Source organism: Phyllobates terribilis, unplaced genomic scaffold (assembly GCF_046119375.1).
Source record: "Phyllobates terribilis strain yellow unplaced genomic scaffold, ASM4611937v1 Scaffold_1__5_contigs__length_1240528914, whole genome shotgun sequence".
In the NCBI taxonomy this organism is placed as follows: Eukaryota; Metazoa; Chordata; class Amphibia; order Anura; family Dendrobatidae; genus Phyllobates; species Phyllobates terribilis.
In genome coordinates this window covers 1,014,154,059-1,014,174,133 of record NW_027362761.1, presented here as the reverse complement: position 1 = coordinate 1,014,174,133, position 20,075 = coordinate 1,014,154,059, and the positions used below count along the sequence as shown (strand labels likewise).

Sequence of the window (20,075 nt, the reverse complement as noted above, 5' to 3'; positions counted from 1 at the left end):
GTGAGTGTTTGTACCTGTTAAGTCTTGCATCCTGGTGGTCGTAGAGGCTTCCCTATGTGATGATGGCAAAGACTGTAAGGTGGTGATACAATCTGTCATTGGATGTCTGTATTGATGGTGCACTATGGTAAGTATGGTAATGTTTTAAATTACCCCAAAAGGAGATGACAGGTCCAAGGTTTAACCTACGGTTCCTTATGGCTGACTGGGCTCCTGTTCAATTATGAAAATATGGATTATCAGGTCCAAAATAACCTAACCTGATGCTATGAAAAATGAGACATACCCCTGTGCCATGTAAGCCTTGGGAGCTGTGGACCGCTCCTTGTTCTGGATTCTATACCTACCATAGTGCACCATCAATACAGACATCCAATGACAGTGACCAGTTGACTGTAGGCACTTGTGTTCTTTGCAGGTCTCATTCCGTTTTCGGTAAACAGTAGAATGATGTGCTTTACCAAAAAGCTCTATCGTGGTCTCATCTGTCCACAAGACGTTTTCCCAGAAGGATTTTGGCTTACTCAAGTACATTTTGTCCATAGCATTTCATTTCATTCAAATGTCGATAGTCTGCACTGACACTGATGCACCCTGAGCCTGCAGGACAGCTTGAATTTCTTTGGAACTTGATTGGAGCTACTTATCCACCATCTGGACTATCCTGTGTTGCAATCTTTCATCCATTTTTCTCTGCACTCCATGCCCAGGTAGATTAACTACAGTGTTATGGGTTGTAAATTTCTTGATTATTTTGCTCACCTGTCCGCATGACGCTTTCCCAGAATGATTTTGGCAAACTGCAGTCTAGCTTTTCTATGTCTCTGTGTCAGCAGTGGGGTCCTCCTGCGTCTCCTGCCTTAGCGATTCATTTTATTCAAATGTCAATGGCTAGTTTGCACTGACACTCCTGCACCCTGAGCCTGCAGGACAACTTGAATTTCTTCAGAACTTGATTGGGGCTGCTTATCCACCATCTGGACTATCCTACGTTGCAAGCTTTCATCAATTTTCTCTGCCGTCTACATCCAGGGAGATTAGCTACAGTACCATGGGTTGTAAATTTCTTGATTATTTTGCTCACAGTGGACAAAGGAACATCAAGATCTCTGGAGATGTAATTGTAACCTTGAGATTGTTGATATTTTTCAACAATTTTGGTTATCAAGTTCACACAGTTATCTTTTCCTCTTTTTGTTCTCCATGATTAGTGTGGCACACAAAGACACACAATGCAAAGACTGAGTCAACTTCTCCCCTTTCTATCTGGTTTCAGGTGTGATTTTCATATTGCCCCCACCTGTTACTCGCCACAGGTGAGTTTGAATGAGCATTATATGCTCAAAAACACAGTTGTTTACCCGAATTTTAGGAAAGGTGCCTTTAGGGTTTTGTGTGAAATTACGTCCAATTTGCCTTTTTTTCTCTGCTTATTTGTGTAGTTCCAATACACACAAAGAAAATAACCATGTATATAACAAAATATGTATAATTGCAATCATTTTCTGTGAGAAATACTTAATTTTCTGGAACAATTTAAAGAGTGCCAACACTTTTGGCCATGACGGTACTTTAATTTGCACAGTATAGAGAATTCACTGCACACTCAAATTTATGCAGAATTATAAAGTTTATCCACACAGTGCAGTGATAAATGAAGAATTCAAAGAGATGACAACAGTCGCAATCAAGGAACACCTCTTTGAATTCTTCATTTGTTACTGCATTCTGTGAATAAACTTTATAATTCTGCATAAATTTGAGTCGGCAGAGAATTCTCTCTACTATATGTCCACAGACGTCCCACGACGTCCCACTTGCACCTCAACGAGACTGGGTGTGTTACGCAACATTAATTCCACAGAGCTATTGTTAGAACCCTCCTGGTTGTTTTTGTTTCTATCTTGTGTTTTGCGGTCACGTGACCATCTGCCTATACATTCCAGCTCCGCCCTTCTGGCTTTGCTGGACTTCAGTGTTGTTTTGACTGTCTCTCTAGCCAGGTGTTTTTGTGCCTATCTCTCTCTAGTTTGCTTGGTCCTATGGGACCTCTAGTACTTTTTGTCAGTTTGCCTTTTTCTTTGCAACAACTTCTGTTAGGAGGTGTCCCATTTTTGTCCCAGTCCTTAGCTCTTTTAGGGACCCCTCCCTTTATTCCATAGGTCTCCGTTCAGACTAGCCGAGGACGAAGGCGGGTCTGTTCACAAGGAACAGGCAGCCCGCTACAACGTAGGGACTCAGTTTAGTACTATTGTAGGGACAGCTCTCCCCATCTTTCCTTAGTTTATGTTGCAGATCATAACAGTAAGTCCAGCCCAAAAAAAAAAAAAAAAAACTAAAAGGAAAGAAATTCGGGGATCAGTATGGTTTCTGTCCAGGAGTTGGCTCAACGCCTGCAGGGATTGTCTCTGGAGGTGGCCGAGCTTCAACAACACGTGAGTAGCTGTCCTGGAGCGCATTTTGTGGAGCCGAAGGTAGGACTGCCTGATATTTTTTATGGTAAACAACAAGATTTTTTTTCCTTTAAAAATGCTTGTTTATTATATTTTCGTTTGAGACCAAGGTCCTCTGGGAATGAATCACAGCGCATTGGGTTTATCATGTCGCTTTTGTGCAAGGAACCACAGGGATGGGCCTTTTCTCTCCAACCTAATGATCCGTGTTTTAGGTCAGTGGAGGATTTTTTTTCTGCTATGGGGCTATTGTATGATGATGTTGATCGAGTCTCATCTGCTGAGACAGAACTGAGGCGTTTGAATCAGGGGTCAGGTGATGTTGAAAATTATTGTACACACTTCAGAAGGTGGTCCTCAGAAGTGAAATGGAATGATTCGGCATTGAAATGTTTTTTTCTTGCTGGTCTAAGTGAAAGGGTTAAGGATCTGCTGATTGCATTCCCAGCACCTGAAACATTGCAAGAAGCCATGCAATTAGCTATACGTGTGGACAGGAGACTGCGTGCCAGGGTTAATGATGAAAAAAATCCTGTAATGGCAACTCCTAGTACCCAGAGGGTCTGCTCGGACGGCTGAGAACCGATGGAGGTTGGGGTGATGTCACTCCGCTCTCAGGAAAGAAACCGCAGGTTTTCCAAAGGATTGTGTTTTTATTGTGGTAAAACTGACCATTTGATTAAGAACTGTGAGCTTTGTTTAAGTAAAGAAAAAAAAAATGTAAAAAAAAAAAGGTCAGTTACGCCCGTATTGCTTGTTTGGGCTTTAAGGGAGTATTTCTTTCTGGGAGTACCCCATTGCAGGAAGATTTGATTGAATTTCAGGTATTTGTGGATTGTGGTTCATCACTTAATGTGATTGATAAAGGGTTTTTGGAAAAACTTAAATTGGAATCCAAACCTTTGTCATCACCTATTTCTGAGGTTGCAAGTGATAACACTCCTTTGAAATGTATTACTCACAGGGTTGCTGCATTTCCACTCACTATCAATGGTATTCACCAAGAAATTTTGGACTTGGTTGTATTAAATAATTTACCCTCTCCAGTCGTTTTAGGTTTGCCTTGGTTAAAACTGCACAATCCTTTACTGGACTGGTCTACTAATGAGATTAAGTCTTGGAGTCCTAAGTGCTATGATAAATGTTGTAATGGTCGCATTGCGGCTGTGGAAAAAGGGGAATTACCTGTACCTATTCAGGATTTTTGGAAGGTTTTTTCAGAGGAGGAGTCGCAAGTTTTACCTCCTCATAGGGATTATGATTGCGCCATTGAGTTTGTTCCTGGAGCTACTCTTCCCAAGAGTCGCTTATTTAATCTGACTATCCCTGAGAGAAAGGCCTTGGAGGAATACATACAGACGAGCTTGGCTGCTGGTCACATTAGACCTTCTAAGTCGCCTGTGGCCGTTGGATTTTTCTTTGTTAAAAAAAAGGACGGGGGTTTACGTCCATGTCTGGACTTTCGTGAAATTAATAAGAATACCATACGCAATTCCTACCCATTGCCATTAATTCCTGACTTGTTTAACCAGTTAGTGGGGGCCAAGTGGTTCTCTAAAATTGATCTCCGGGGGGCATACAATTTGTTACGAATGAAGGAGGGTGATGAATGGAAAACTGCTTTTAACACTCCGGTAGGTGATTTTGAGAATCTGGTGATGCTTTTTGGTCTCACCAATGCACCCGCGTTTTTTCAGAACCTTATTAATGACATCTTGAGACCTTTGATTGGTAAGAATGTGGTTGTGTATTTGGATGACATTCTGATTTATTCACCAGATCTGGAGTCCCATTGGCAGAGTGTACGTGAAGTGTTGCAATTATTGAGTGATAATTCACTCTTTGCTAAGCTGGAGAAATGTGAGTTCGCTGTGCAGAGAATTAGTTTTTTGGGCTACATTATCTCCAGCGAGGGCTTTGAGATAGACCCGGTGAAGGTTTAGGCTGTGCAGGAATGGCCTAGGCCTATTGGTTTGAAATCGATACAGAGGATTTTGGGTTTCGCCAATTATTACAGGAAATTCATTAAGAATTTTTCTATAATTGTTAAGCCACTGACCGATCTCACCAGGAAAGGTGAGAATACGGTCCAGTGGACTACTGAGGCCATTGAAGCTTTTGTGTATCTCAAGGAGAGGTTCAGTTCTGCCCCTATCCTTATGCAGCCTGATGAGACCAAGCCTTTTTTGGTCGAGGTCAATGCTTCTTTGGTGGGGGTCACTGCAGTTTTGTCTCAGGAGAACAAGGATGGAGTACATCCCTGTGCTTTTTTTTCGAAAAAATTTTCAGAAACCGAGCTTAATTACGATGTTGGTAATCAGGAATTGCTGGTTATTAAACTCGCGTTTGAACATTGGCATCATTTCTTGGAAGGCGCTAGATTTCCTATTCAGGTTTTCACAGATCATAAGAATTTGATCTATCTAGATGCTGCCAAACGCTTGAATGTCCGTCAAGCTAGGTGGGCACTTTTTTTTTCTCGGTTTAATTTTTCTGTTACTTATATCCCTGTTACTAAGAATGTTAAAGCCGATGCTTTATCTCGTAGCTTTTCTCCCATGGTTGGTACCGAGGAGGAGGAGAGCATTTTACTGAAAGGAGTTGTGGTAGCAGCATTGGACTCCGTTTTGGAAGATGGGATTCTGAAAGCCCAAGAGGATGCCCCATCTAACACTCCCCATGGGAGGTTGTTTGTGCCTAGAACCTTTAGAAGAGATTTGTTTGTGGAGTATGAGTCTCGGTTGGCAGGTCATCCAGGAATTTCTGAGACTAAGAGACTTATCAGTCGCAGTTTTTGGTGGCCTGGGTGGCAGAAGGAGGTCATCAAGTGGGTGCGTCAATGTACGGTGTGTGCTAGGTCAAAGGCTTCACATACCCCTGCTGCGGGGTTGCTTTGCCCTCTGGAGGTTCCTAGTGTGCCTTGGACGCATCTTGTAATGGATTTTATTACTGACCTTCCTGTGTCCGAGGGTTTCACTGTCATCTGGGTGGTCATGGACCATTTTAGCAAGATGTGTCATTTGGTTCCATTCATTAAGCTACCCTGCGCTAAGACACTCGCTAAGTCGTTTGTTAAGGAAATTGTCAGGCTCCATGGCGATCGCACCGACATTGTTTCTGATAGGACACCTCAGTTTGTGGCTCGCTTTTGGCGTGCTTTTTGTGACAGGTTGGGAGTCCATTTGTCATTTTCGTCTGGGTATCACCCTGAGTCTAATGGACAGACTGAAAGAAAGAACAAGGATGTTGAACAGTTTTTGCGTTGTTTTGTGGCAGGCAATCAAGAGGGGTGGTCTGAGTTTCTGCCACTCGCAGAATTTGCTCTTAACAACCATACATCCTCCTCTGCTGGGTGTTCTCCTTTTTTTTGTTGTACTGGGAGACATCCATCTTTTGGTTCGTTCTCCAAATTGGGGTCAGCGGTGCCGGAGGAGGAGAATTTTTCCGGTGATTTGGAGAGAGTTTGGACTAATGTTCGTTGTAACCTTCAAGAGGCTAACAAAAAGTCCAAGAAGTACTTTAACAGGAAACGTAAAGAGGTTTTGTTTACTGTGGGTGACATGGTTTGGTTGTCCTCAAAGAATCTGCGGTTGAGGATTCCCTCTAAAAAATTGGGCCTGAAGTTTGTGGGGCCATTTAAGGTGCTTCAGGTGGTGAACCAGTCTGCTGTTAGGTTGGAGGTCCCCACCTTCTGGAAGATTAATCCTGTGTTTCATGTTTCCTTGTTGAAAAAGGCTGATGTATCGGAGAGGGATGCCACTGTCACAGTTCCTCCGGTGGTGGAAGACGGTGAATATGAAATTTCTCGTATCCTGAGTTCTAGATGGCATAGAGGGAGCTTGCAGTATCTCGTCGCTTGGAAAGGTTTCGGTCCCGAGGATAACTCCTGGGTAAGGGCGGATGATGTCTCTGCCCCTAGACTTGTCAGAGCTTTCCACAGGAGATTTCCGGATAGGCCTGGGCCTGGAGGATGCGGAGGATCCTCATAAAAGAGGGGGTACTGTTAGCACCCTCCTGTTTGTTTTTGTTTCTATCTTGTGTTTTGCGGTCACGTGACCATCTGCCTATATATTCCAGCTCCGCCCTTCTGGCTTTGCTGGACTTCAGTGTTGTTTTGACTGTCTCTCTAGCCAGGTGCTTTTGTGCCTAGCTCTCTCTTGTTCGCTTGGTCCTATGGGACCTCTAGTACTTTTTGTCAGTTTGTCTTTTTCTTTGCAACAACTTCTGTTAGGAGGTGTCCCATTTTTGTCCCAGTCCTTAGCTCTTTTAGGGACCCCTCCCTTTATTCCATAGGTCTCCGTTCAGACTAGCCGAGGATGAAGGCGGGTCTGTTCACAAGGAACAGGCAGCCTGCTACAACGTAGGAACTCAGCTTAGTCCTATTGTAGGGACAGCTCTCTCCATCTTTCCTTAGTTTATGTTGCAGATCATAACAGCTATACAGACATCAGAATTGCTGCCTCCATTGGGGTCCAGAATCTAAATCCCCTATCAGTATATCTTTTGTCTTATGTACACAATATAGTAATAAACTGTACTAGTAGGAAGAGGTCTGTCCAAACACGATCACCCCTAAGTGCAGATGTGAACATTACAGCTTTATAGAGTTTCTATGGTTGTTAAAATAGTTGTCTTGAAGGAAATGGCATATTAAACTATTTTTTTTCATAAAAATATATTAGTCACTTTTTGCCATTTTTTTGTGTGAATATCTTGAATTATTCCTGTTTTCATAGTGACCATTGAGTGCACAAAACAGGTTAAAATTTCATGTTTTCTGCAGGTTACTAGTATGTGCATACATGGTAAATTTTCTATTTAAGGGGCAGAAAATCAGCTGCTTCTTACAGAAGCAATATTTTAGATGGGATTTTGAAAATCTCCACAGGCAGTGTGAAAACAATTTGCACTTTAATTTGACATGTTGCTGTGCAAAGGTTGGAAGCTGCAGAAAAATTCACAGCATTTCTGCAACAAAATTCACAACTAAATCTTAACAAGTTGTTGCTAATTTTGTAGTGGTAAATTGAGTGTGGATATGCCCTACTTGTCACCTGTAGACTGTAGGTAAAGAAATAAAAGATAGGTGGCAACGCTTTTATACTGCTGTGGGCCTAGTTAAGGCAGGGTATAAAAAGTAAGATTCCATATAAACTTTTTCCCAATCTTTTCCTTGTTTGATGTTGGAGGACACTGTATTCCATCACTTCAATGTTAATGTATTCCATTCACTGCAGCTACCATTAAAAGTATTGTCCAGTCTTAACTACAAGTATGCAGATACTCTATGTGACTGCAGACTTGTGAATCCTCACATTGTGTGCACTGCACACTGCGCATTGTGAGGATTCTCCCGTGTCGGCGCTAGGAACGAAGGTTATGTGAATACAGCTATGTAATAGGCATACTCTGAGCCACAATCTGACTAGACTGTTTCCAGTCTCGCTCAATACACTTGCATTGAATGAGTCAATGGCGATCTAGTCGGATTGTGGCCGGGAGTATGCATGTCACATACCTGTAGTTACATGACCGTTCTTCCCAGCGTAGACACTGGAGAATCCTCACAGTGCACAATGTGCGGATTCAGAAGTAGTTTTAGACCGTACAACCCCTTTAAGCTCACACCCTTCAGTACTATCTATACTTGCAATGAAGGAAGAGTACATCTCCAACATGGATAATCCAGGAAAGTTTTTAAAAATAAAAAATACAACATTAATTAATACAACCTAAATACAGCAATTATAAAAAAAAACATTGGGGTATGTTTATCAATACTGTATATTTGGTTAGCGCAAACTCAGACTAGAAAGTTTTAAAATGCGCCAGATTTATCATAGTGGTTCATTAAAGGAGTTGTCCAAAAACCTAACTGTTAATGTAATATTAAACTCTATCAATTTAATTTTAAAAACTTACCAACTCCATTGTACTTCAATTGAGAATTCCCTACCCTTCCCTCTCTACTCTAATTTACTATCTGTAAGCTATAAAGAGAAGTGAAGAGCCAGCAAAAGAGCTCTTGTGATGGTTTGTCACTTCTTTTTATAGCAAGCGGTGGAGCGCACTTTCAGTGCACATTGAAAGCAATTGGGTGGGGAACAGAGAGTGCATATTGAGCGTGCATCGGATTTGACAACCATTGCATGCATAATATACAGTAGAGGAGACTAGCCCAGCTTCTGAAAAAAAAACCTGTCCCTTATGATGATCTGTTTCAGGGTGTTGACAGCAGCTGCGGCAGTGACTACAGCTCCGACCCCTAATGATGTCCCATTTGAGAATTCCCAGTGCATGCTGGGAAACTGAAACAAGATGTCCTCGGATGTAAAAAAAAACAACAAAAAAACACCCATAGATAATAAGTTAGAGTAGAGAGGGAACAATAGGGAATTTTTAATTGAAGAATATTAGGAAAGTAGTTAGTTCCTGAGATTAAATTGTTCGACGTTAATATTAAATTATCTGTTAGGTTTCAGACAACTCAGTATGTTATAGATAATTTAGTGGCAAAGGTTTAATTGGTGGAGAAAGTTTGAACTTGATGGAGAAAGGTTGAACTTGAAGGACCTAGGTCTTCTCTCAACCTATCTATGTAAAAGGGAAGCTATCAGGTGATGCATGGTGACCAATCCGTGAGCAGCATGTATGAGGCACTGGCTGTACCATCACAGCCATGTATATTTGTCTCTGAAAAGCTGAGACTTTTCAGAGAAAATAATACTTTTAATTGCCACCAGGAACCAAGCCATGTGGGTGACTAATCATACAGACGGGTCCCCGGCGAGTTTTCTCCGTCCACTGACAGTGACTGACAAGTCTTTGCTAATACACGCGTATAGGTAGAGGCTTGTCAGTCACTGTCAGCGGACAGAGAAAAACCAGGGTCTCTACAAGATGTTCCCCGATGGCTAATAAAGTATGTTTTTCTCTGAAAAACCTCAGTGTTTCAGAGACAAACATACATGGCTGTGAGCAGGCATTTCCCAATACATGCTGCCCATGGTTTGGGCAACATGTATCACCCATCAGATTCCCTTTAAGGAAAGCAAGGCATAACTCACTTAATAACAGAAAAACACAACAACAGTATAAGGCTTCTAAGGGCTCGCTCACACGAGCATAGATTCTCTCATGCGAGAGAATTGTAGCAATTAGTGTAATGATTTCCACATATCCATAGACTTGAATGGATGCTTGCCATCCGATTTGCGTAGCCACTCACAGCATACTGCGATTTTTTTCTCATGCTGAATCGGGATGTGAAAAAAAAACGCTGATCGACACTGCCCCATAGTATAGCATTGGGCTGAGTGCTATCGGATAAAACATCAGATGACACTCATCCGATGTACTGTATACGCTCATGTGAACAAGCCCTAATGGTGTAGATATCTAGGAGACAACTCCCTTAAACATAGACTTACCTTCGCATTTGCATCTTTTTTGTCATCTGCTTTGGCTGCAAGTAACATTAATCTGAGAATGAAGGTAACACTTAGAGGAAATTGTCCTCTCAACTGAGGAACATTGGACTTCAAGAGCTTTTTCACCTTAGGCATTGGGATGTTGAAAAAATAGACATTTCCCACTAGGTCATGGCCTCTTCTTCCAGCCCTTCCTGCCATCTAAAGGGGGAACATTATCAGTATAGACAATTTTTATCACTTTGTAATTCTAGAAAACCTCCTCAGGTTCTTGGAAAACACAAAGAACCTGGATAACATTATTAAAGCCATTTTTATCAAGGAGTGGTCACATAAGACCCAACCAGAAATCATGTAGAAATATTGTTTCTTGCAATAACTAGATCATCATTTACTGTAATTTAAAAGATCAAAATTCTGTTCTCACTGAAAGTGGGTACAGCTGGGGTTAAGCTTTTCTCATTCACTGGACGTTAGGTACCCAGCAGCAGCTTTTAACCCCTTTCTGACATTTGTGGTAATAGTACGTCACTGTACCTTGGGCCTATTGGGCCAGGGACATACTATCACAGATAATGGGATCGAGCCCGCACACAAGCGGTGCGGGGTGATCGCCACCGGGTGTCAGCTGATTGTCACAGTTGACACCTGGTACTATGTGCAAGGAGTGGTCCCGCACTGCTCCCTGCACATTAACCCCCGAAATGCTGCGATTGAAGTCGATCACAGCATTCTGGGAGCAAGGGGAGGTAAGCGACGATACTTACATCCTCTCCGGCGTCCCTCACTGTCTCTGCCGGGTCCCGGTGGTTGTCATGACGACATCTGGGTCACCAGACAGGAGGAAGTTACTTTGATCATGTGCAGTGCACGATCAAATTAACTTCTCCCTGTTCAGCGCTGACAGGCTGAATAGCACAGTGATGCTGCTGCATCCCTATGCTATACAGGCGATCAGACTACAAGAAGTGAAAGTCCCATAGTGGGATAATGTGTAAAAGTAAGAAAAGTGTCAGAAAGTGAAAAAAAAGAAAAAAACTAATTGTAAAAATATAAAAAAAATGAAAAAAATAATCCAAAAATACTGTACCCATAAATATTATTATGAAAAAAAAAACAATAAAAGTACGCATACAGTATTTGGTATCGCCGCGTCCGGAATGCCTGACATATAAAACTGTCCCACTAGTTAACCCCTTTAGTGAACACGGTAAAAAATAAAAAATAAGCAAAAAACAATGCTTTATCATCATACTACCAAACTAAAAATGGAATAAAACGCGATCAAAAAGACGAATGTAAATAAAAATGGTACCACTAAAAACATCATCTTTTCCTGCAAAAAAACAAGCCACCCTACAGCTCCATCAGCCGAAAATTAAAAAAGTTATAGCTCACATAATAAAGTGATGCAAAGAAAAATATTTTTTCTATAAAATACTTTTTATTGTGTAAAAGCGCCAAGACATAAAAAAAATATAAATGTGGTACCGCTGTAAACATACTGACCCAAAGAATAAAGCTGCCTTATCAATTTTACCACACGCAGAACGGCATAAAAAAAAACAATTCCTGAATTGTTGGTTTTTCTTTAATCTGCCTCCCAAAAATCGGAATAGAAAGGTATCAAAAATGTCACGTGACCAAAAATGGTACCAATAAAAACGTCAACTTGTCCTGCAAAAAACAAGCCATCACATGATTCTGTCGGCCGAAATATGGAAAAATTATAGCTCTCAAAATATGGCCATGCAAAAGCTAGTCTTTACAAAAAAAAATGTTTTTTTAGTGTGTGACAGCTGTCAATCATAAAAACCCAATATCAATCTGGTATCGCTGTAATCGCACCGACACGAAGAATAAAGTAATCTAATCACTTATACTGCACGATGAACGGAGTAAAAAATAAACTCTAGAGTTAAGGTTGTGTTAGGGTTAGGGTTGTGCTGGGGTTAGGATTGTGCTGGGGTTATGGATGTGCTGGTGTTAGGGATGTGTTAGGGTTAGGGTTGTGCTAGGGTTAGAGTTGTGCTAGGTTTAGGGTTGGGCTAGGGTTAGGGTTGGGCTAGGGTTGGGGTTGTATTAGGGTTAGGGTTGTGTTGGGGTTGGGATTTTTTCAAAAGTAAATAAACAAACAATGACAACGATATGGCGACTAGTGTTGAGTGCAAGTGCTCGCTACTTGAATTTACAATGGGTATACACTGAGTATCGCAGATACAAAAAAACCTAGCAGGGATTGCCTGCCATGCACGAGTGATCCCCGCATGGGTTTTTTGAGTGTCTAACAACCGTGAAACATGTGGGCTGGGCTCGAGCATGTCACTTGAGCACCCGCGATACTTGGTGCATACCCGAGTATTTGATGCAAATTCAAGTAGCGAGCACTTGCGTTCAAGACTAATAACAACTTATTCAATATGAAAAATGTTTTTAAATTCTGTGTCGTACCTCTGGGTACAAAATGTTCACTATACCCCTTGATAAAATCCTTGAGGGGTGTAGTTTCCAAAATGGTGTCACTTGTGGGGGGTTTCCACTGTTTAGGCACATCAGGGGCTCCACAAACGCAACATGGCATCCGATAATTATTGAAGCAAAATTTACATTCAAAAAGTTAAATGACACTCGCTTCCGAACCCTGCCGCGCACCCAAACAGTGGTTTTCCCCCACAAATGGGGTATCAGCTTACTCAGGATAAATTGCACAACAAATTGCATGGTGCAATTTCTCCTGTTACCCTTATTAAAATGCAAAATTGTAGGCTGAAAAACATATGAGGTATCTGCGTGCTCAGAAGGAATTGCACAACAAATTTTGGGGTCCATTTTTTCCTGATACCCCTGCGAAAATAAAAAATAGGGGTCTAAAGTAACATTTTTGTGAAAAAAGTTAAATGCTCATTTTTTCATCCACATTCCAAAAATTCCTGTGAAGCACCTGAAGGGTTAATAAACTTCTTGAATGTGATTTTGAGCACCTTTAGGGGTGCAGTTTTTAGAATGGTGTCACTTTTGGGTATTTTCTGTCATAAAGGCCCCTCAAAGTCACTTCAAATGTGATGTGGTCCCAAAAAAAATGGTTTTGTAAATTTTGTTGGAAAAATTAGAAATCGCTGGTCAATTTTTAAGTTATAACTTCCTAACAAAAAAAAAATGTTGGTTCCAAAATTATGCTGATGTAAAGTAGACATGTGGGAAATGTTATTTATTAACTATTTTGTGTGACATATTGTAACACAGGTACTTTAGATGCAGTGACACAGAAACACAGAGCAGCCAGTACAGGGTTAATAAACAGGGGGGATTTATTGTAACAGGGTCAATCTCCACACAGGGAGTAACAGGGGAAATATGGGAACAACAAGGGGAGTAGCAGGTAACAGACTATAACCAACAATCCACAGTTTGGCTAGATGTAGCAGAGTGGACACGGTTGTAATCGGCAGTTTTACACTTAGCTGACTCTTGTTCCCCACAAGGCAGTTGCCGGCTGATGCCAGTGTTGTTTTCTTCTGGCTTCCCCACCTAAACAACGCTCTGTCTTCTGGCGGTAGCGGGCGGTCTCCGGTTTGACCCGCTGAGCCCCTAGTCCATAATACTGCACCTCACTTGCTCGGCTCCACGGACCCTTCGTCTCTTCTCCCTCTAGTCGGGCTTGACCCCAACTGTCAACTGACCCCTGAGCTCTGGCTCTGGCCACGCCCCCAGCTTCCCAGTCACCTGACTCCTGTGCTCGAAGTCTGTCTTCCACCTGCAACCAGAGGCACGGCCGCGGCAGTTCCGGATCCCTTGTTCTGAAAGTACTTTTACCCCGGTCTTCCTCCTTACACTTCCGCTCTCCTTTAACTCGCCATTCCACAGGCAAGAGTTCCTTCACCAAAAGTTCACATTCTTGAACTTCCTGGATGATACTTTGCCATATAAACTGATCTTGTTCATAATGGTGAGGAGGCACTCCTGCGGTTGTCCGTTCTGACCGGCGTAACTCAGTTTGACTGATGGGGGGTGCAGGGACACTTGGATTCCCAATCTCCGCCTGCCCGGTGGCTTCAACCGAAGGTGTTCCCTCACCGCCTGCCCTGGGGACTGCAGGTAATCGAGTGCTGGGGCTCGGAGGTAGAATCAACAATTCTTCTTCATCCACATCGTGGCTTGGGGCAACTGTGACAGGACCCTCTCTAGAAGGGGGCAGAAGTCACAACAGTCTGCTCCGGGGGCTTAACCAGCTCACAGCTCCTACATCTTCAACAAGTGTATTCTATTGTTGCTCACAGTGGGGGTGATATACCAGCCTCTGCAACCACTGAAATGTCTTCTTTGGACTGAAGTGAGCCCCTCGTTCATGAGCCTCCTTAGCCACTACTCCGACCAACTTCTCTGGGATCCCGAACTCTCGCAGTAGCTGTAACCGTCGGTGCAGCAGCCCGTCTCGCAAACAAAGTCTCTCCCATTGTCCCAGCATTCTCAGGGCCCCCGGGGACAGGGTACTCCTCTCCTTTCGACTGGGGACCTGTCTCAAAGCCACCCATTGATGTAATTGGGCAACTTCTTTGTCAGTCTGTTGAAGTCGGACCCAGTCATCTCTTGGCTGCCCTAGCACTTGTTCTTCCGACGTTTCTCCGATCTGTCCCTATGCCGCGACCAGCGGTCCCACGAAACTTCGGAAGCTAAGGACCTCATCCGCCTCCAAATCTTCATCGTGGTCATGATCAGGCCATTCATATGTCACTCTGGAGAGGGCGTCGGCATGAGTATTCTCTGGCTTAGACCGGTAGGCGATCTTATACTGGTACCTGGCCATGCGGGCCACCCATCGCTGCTCCTGGGCCCCCAATTTCGCATTCTCCTGGTGAGCCAGCGGGTTGTTGTCTGTTCTCACCAGTACTTCGGACCCGGACAAATACTCTGCGAACTTTTCGGTCATTGCCCAAACCAGAGACAGCAACTCTAATTTGAAATAGCTATAATTATCTGGGTTCCTCTCAGAGTCGTGAAGGGAGCGACTGGCGTACGCAATCACGCACTTTCTCCTCCTGTACTTTGGATAACACGGCTCCCAGACCATGTAGGCTCCCATCAGTGTGAAGTATGAATGGTTGGGAGAAATCCGCATAGGCAAGTATTGGGGCCTCCGTCAGGGCCATTTTTAGGGCATGGAAGACCTCTTCCTGGCTGCTTCCCCACCGAATCACCTGATTCTTGGAGCCCGCCGGCATTCCTTTAAGTAGCTCCACGAATCTTCACGAATCTTTGGTAGTACCCGGCAAGTCCCAGGAAGGCCCGAACGTCCTTCACTGTCTCCGGGGTAGGCCACTCCTGTACGGCGGCCACCTTTTCCCGGGTGGGCCTGAATCCTTCACCGGACACAGTATGACAGAGATATTCAATCTGTTTGCGGAACAGGTGGCACTTCTGGGGCTTCACCTTTAGGCCATGACTCTGTAGGCGACTCAGTACTTGCTCCAGTCGCTGGAGGTGCTCCTCGAAGGTGGCGGCATAGACTATTATGTCATCAAGATAAATCAGTGTTGCCTCGAAGTTCAAATCGCCCAGGCACCTCTCCATCAGATTCTGGAACGTCCCGGGGGCGTTAGTCAGGCCGAAGGGCATCCATATGAACTCGAACAATCCCATGGGTTATATGAACGCCGTCTTCGCACGGTCATGTTCAGCCACAGGCACTTGCCAATACCCGCTGGCCAGATCCAAGGAGGAGAAGTATCTTGCCTTCCCTAAGGCCAACAGGGACTCTTTGATTCGGGGTAGTGGGTAAGAGTCTGTTACGGTACAGGCATTCAGGCGTCTATAGTCCACATAGAACCGCAGGGTCCCATCTTTCTTCCTGACCAGGACAATCGGGGCTGCCCACGGACTCTGTTTCTCCCATATCACACCTGTTAGAACCCTCCTGTTTGTTTTTTCTATCTTGTGGTTTGCGGTCACATGACCATCTGCCTTTATATTCCAGCTCCGCCCTTCTGGCTGTGCTGGACTTCAGTGTTTTTCTGTTTCTCTAGCCTGGTGCTTCTGTGCCTTTCTCTGTCAAGTTCGCTTGGTGATCTGGGACCTCTAGTACTTTTTGTCAGTTTTTCTTTTTGTGTTCTGCAACAACTTCTGTTTAGGAGGTTTCTCATTTTTGTCCCAGTCCTTAGTTCTTTTAGGGATCCCTCCCTTAAATCTATAGGTCTTCGTTCAGACTAGCCGAGGACTAAGGCGGGTCTGTTCACTAGGAACAGGCAGCCCGCTACATCGTAGGGATTCAGCTTAGTCTTACTGTATGGTCAGCTTTCCCCTATCTTTCCTTAGTACATGTTGCAGATCATAACAGTAAGTCCAGCCAAAAAAACTAAAAAGAAAGAAATTTGGGGATCAGTATGGTTTCCGTCCAGGATTTGGCTCAACGCCTGCAGGGATTGTCTCTGGAGGTGGCCGAGCTTCAGCAACACGTGAGTAGCTGTCCTGGAGCGTATTTTGTGGAACCCAGGGTAGGACTGCCTGATGTTTTTTATGGTAAACAGAAAGATTTTTTTCCTTTAAAAATGCTTGTTTGTTATATTTTCATTTGAGACCAAGGTCCTCTGGGAATGAATCACAGTGCATAGGTTTTATTATGTCACTTTTGTGCAATGAACCACAGGGGTGGGCCTTTTCTCTCCAGCCTAATGATCCGTGTTTAAGGTCTGTTGAAGAATTTTTTTCTGCAATGGGGCTATTATATGACGATCCTGATCGAATTTCATCTGCTGAATCAGAACTTAGACGTTTGAATCAGGGGTCAGATGATGTTGAAAATTATTGCACACACTTCAGGAGATGGGCTTCAGAAGTTAAGTGGAATGATCCGGCGCTGAGATGTTTATTTCTTGCTGGTCTGAGTGAAAGGGTTAAGGATTTGCTAATTGCATTCCCTGCACCTGAGACTGTGCAGGAAGCTATGCAGTTAGCTGTTAGTATAGACAGGAGACTGAGGTGCAGGCTCAATGAGGTAAAGACTCCTGTAATGTCAGGTCCTAGTCCCTATAAAATCTGCTCTGAGGGTGGGGAACCGATGGAGGTTGGGGGCATGTCACTCCGCTCTCAGGAAAGAGACCAGAGAATCGCCGAGGGATTGTGTCTTTATTGTAGTAAAGCTGACCATTTGATTAAGCATTGTGAGCGTCATTTAAGTAAAGAAAAAAAAAAGTTCAGTTACGCCTGTATAGCTTGTTTACGCTCTGCAGGAGTATTTCTTTCTGGGAGTACTACTCTGCAGTGAGAATTAATTGAATTTCAGGTATTTGTGGATTGTGGTTAAACACTTAATGTGATTGATAAAGGGTTTTTGGAAAACCTTAAATTGAAATCCAAACCTTTGTCATCACCTATTTCTGTTGTTGCAATTGATAACACTCCTTTGAAATGTATTACTCACAAGACTGCTGCATTTCGCCTCACTATCAATGGAGTTCACCAAGAAATTTTGGACTTGGTTGTTTTGGATAATTTGCCCTCTCCAGTTGTTCTAGGATTGCCTTGGTTAAGACTACACAATCCTTTATTGCACTGGTATACTAATGTGATTAAGTCTTGAAGTCCGAAGTGCTATGATAAATGTTGTAATGTTCGCATTGCGGCTGTGGAAAAAGGGGAATTACCTGTACCTATTCAAGATTTTTGGAGGGTTTTGTCGGAGGAGGAGTCGCAAGTTTTACCTCCTCATAGGGATTAAGATTGCGCCATTGAGTTTGTTCCGGGTGCTACTCTTCCCAAAAGTCGCTTGTTTAATCTGACTATCCCTGAAAGAAAGGCCTTGGAAGAGTACATAGAGACTAGCCTGGCTGCTGGTCACATTAGACATTCTAAGTCGCCTGTGGCAGTTGGATTTGTCTTTCTTAAAAAAAAGGACGTCGATTTACGTCCATCTCTGGATTTTCGTGAAATTAATAAGATTACCGTACGCAATTCCTACCCATTGCCATTAATTCCTGACTTGTTTAACCAGTTAGTGGGAGCCAAGTGGTTCTCCAAAATTGATCCCCGAGGGGCATACAATTTGTTACGTGTGAAGGAGGGTGATGAATGGAAAACTGTTTTTAACACTCCGGTAGGTGATTTTGAGAATCTGGTGATGGCTTTTTGTCTTACCAATGCACCTGCATTTTTTCAGAAACTTATTAATGACATCCTGAGACCTTTGATTGGTAAGAATGTGGTTGTGTATTTGGATGATATTTTGATTTATTCACCAGATCTAGAGTCCCATTGGCAGAGTGTACGTGAAGCTTTGCAGTTATTGAGTGATAATTCACTCTTTGGTAAGCTGGAGAAATGTGATTTCGCTGTGCAGAAAATTAGCTTTTTGGGCTACATTGTCTCCAGCGAGGGCTTTGAGATGGACCCTGTGAAGGTTCAGGCTGTGCAGGAATGGCCTAGGCCTATTGGTTTGAAATCTATACAGAGATTTTTGGGTTTTGCCAATTATTACAGGAAATTCATTAAGAATTTTTCTGTAATTGTCAAACCTCTAGCCGATCTCACCAGGAAAGGTGTGAATATGGCCCAGTGGACTACTGAGGCCATTGAAGCGTTTGAGTATCTCAAAGAGAGGTTTAGATCTGCCTCTATCCTTATGCAGCCTGATGAGACCAAGCCTTTTTTGGTCGAGGTCGATGCTTCATCGGTGGGGGTCGGAGCAGTTTTATCTCAGGAGAACAAGGGTGAGTACATCCTTGTGCCTTCTTTTCGAAAAAAAATTTGGAAACCGAACTGAATTATGATGTTGGAAATCGGGAGTTGCTGGCTATTAAACTTGCGTTTGAACATTGGCGTCATTTTTGGGAAGGCGCTAGATTTCCTATTCAGGTTTTCACAGATCATAAGAATTTGATCTATCTGGATGCCGCCAAGCGCTTGAATGCTCGTCAAGCTAGGTGGGCACTTTTTTTTTCTCAGTTTCATTTTTCTGTTACCTATATCCCTGGTACTAAGAGTGTTAGTACCAGCTTCTCTCCTACGGTCGGTGCCGAGGAGGAGGAGAGCATTTTACAGAAAGGAGTTGTGGTGGTGGCTTTGGACTCCATTTTGGAGAATGGGATTCTGAAAGCTCAAGATGATGCTCCATCTAACACTCCCCATGGGAGGTTGTTCGTGCCTAGAGCCTTTAGGAGAGATTTGTTTGTGGAGTGTCATGAGTCTCGGTTGGCAGGTCATCCAGGAATTTCGGAGACTAAGAGACTTATCAGTCACAGTTTTTGGTGGCCTGGATGGCAGAAGGAAGTCATCAAGTGGGTGCGTCAGTGTACTGTGTGTGCTAGGTCAAAGGCTTTGCATACTCCTGCTGCGGGGTTGCTTTGCCCTCTGGAGGTTCCTAGTGCGCCTTGGATGCATGTTCTCCTTTTTTTGTTGTACTGGGAGACATCTGTCTTTTGGTTCATTATCCAAATTGGGGTCGGCGGTGCTGGAGGTGGAGAATTTTTCCGGTGATTTGGAGAGAGTTTGGACTAATGTACGTTGTAACCTTCATGAGGCTAACAAGAAGTCCAAGAAGTATTTTTACAGGAAACGTAAAGAGGTTTTGTTTACTTTGGGTGACATGGTTTGGTTGTCCTCAAAGAACCTGCGGTTGAAGATTTCCTCTAAAAAACTGGGTCCTAAGCTTGTGGGTCCATTTAAGGTGCTTCAGACTGTTAACCCATCTGCTGTTAGGTTGGATGTCCCCACTTCCTGGAAGATTAATCCTGTGTTTCATGTTTCCTTGTTGAAAAAGGCTGACGTATCTGATAGGGATGCCACTGTCACAGTTCCTCCTGTGGTGGAAGACGGCGAATATGAAATTTCTCGTATCTTGAATTCTAGATGGCATAGAGGGAGATTACAGTATCTTGTCTCCTGGAAGGGTTTCGGTCCCGAAGACAACTCCTGGGTAAGGACGGATGATGTCTCTGCTCCTAGGCTTGTTAAAGCTTTCCACAGGAGGTTTCCAGATAGGCCTGGGCCTGGAGGATCCGGAGGATCCTCATAAAAGAGGGGGTACTGTTAGAACCCTCCTGTTTGTTTTTTCTATCTTGTGGTTTGCGGTCATGTGACCATCTTCCTTTATATTCCAGCTCCGCCCTTCTGGCTGTGCTGGACTTCAGTGTTTTTCTGTTTCTCTAGCCTCCTGCTTCTTTCTCTGTCAAGTTTGCTTGGCAGACCTCTAGTACTTTTTGTC

General features: G+C 43.4%; 1 protein-coding gene across 4 annotated transcripts in view; it reads right to left on the bottom strand.

The window, feature by feature from the left end:
- Positions 1 to 20,075, bottom strand: part of LOC141157210 (probable ATP-dependent RNA helicase DDX60) — a 1,123,923-nt gene that overhangs the window by 159,580 nt on the left and 944,268 nt on the right. For all 4 annotated transcript variants that reach the window (XM_073644228.1, XM_073644203.1, XM_073644220.1 and 1 more), the window contains one exon: positions 9,884 to 10,084. In XM_073644228.1, coding sequence (XP_073500329.1) covers positions 9,884 to 10,084 — 201 coding nt within the window. The remainder of the gene's footprint in view (positions 1 to 9,883; positions 10,085 to 20,075) is intronic.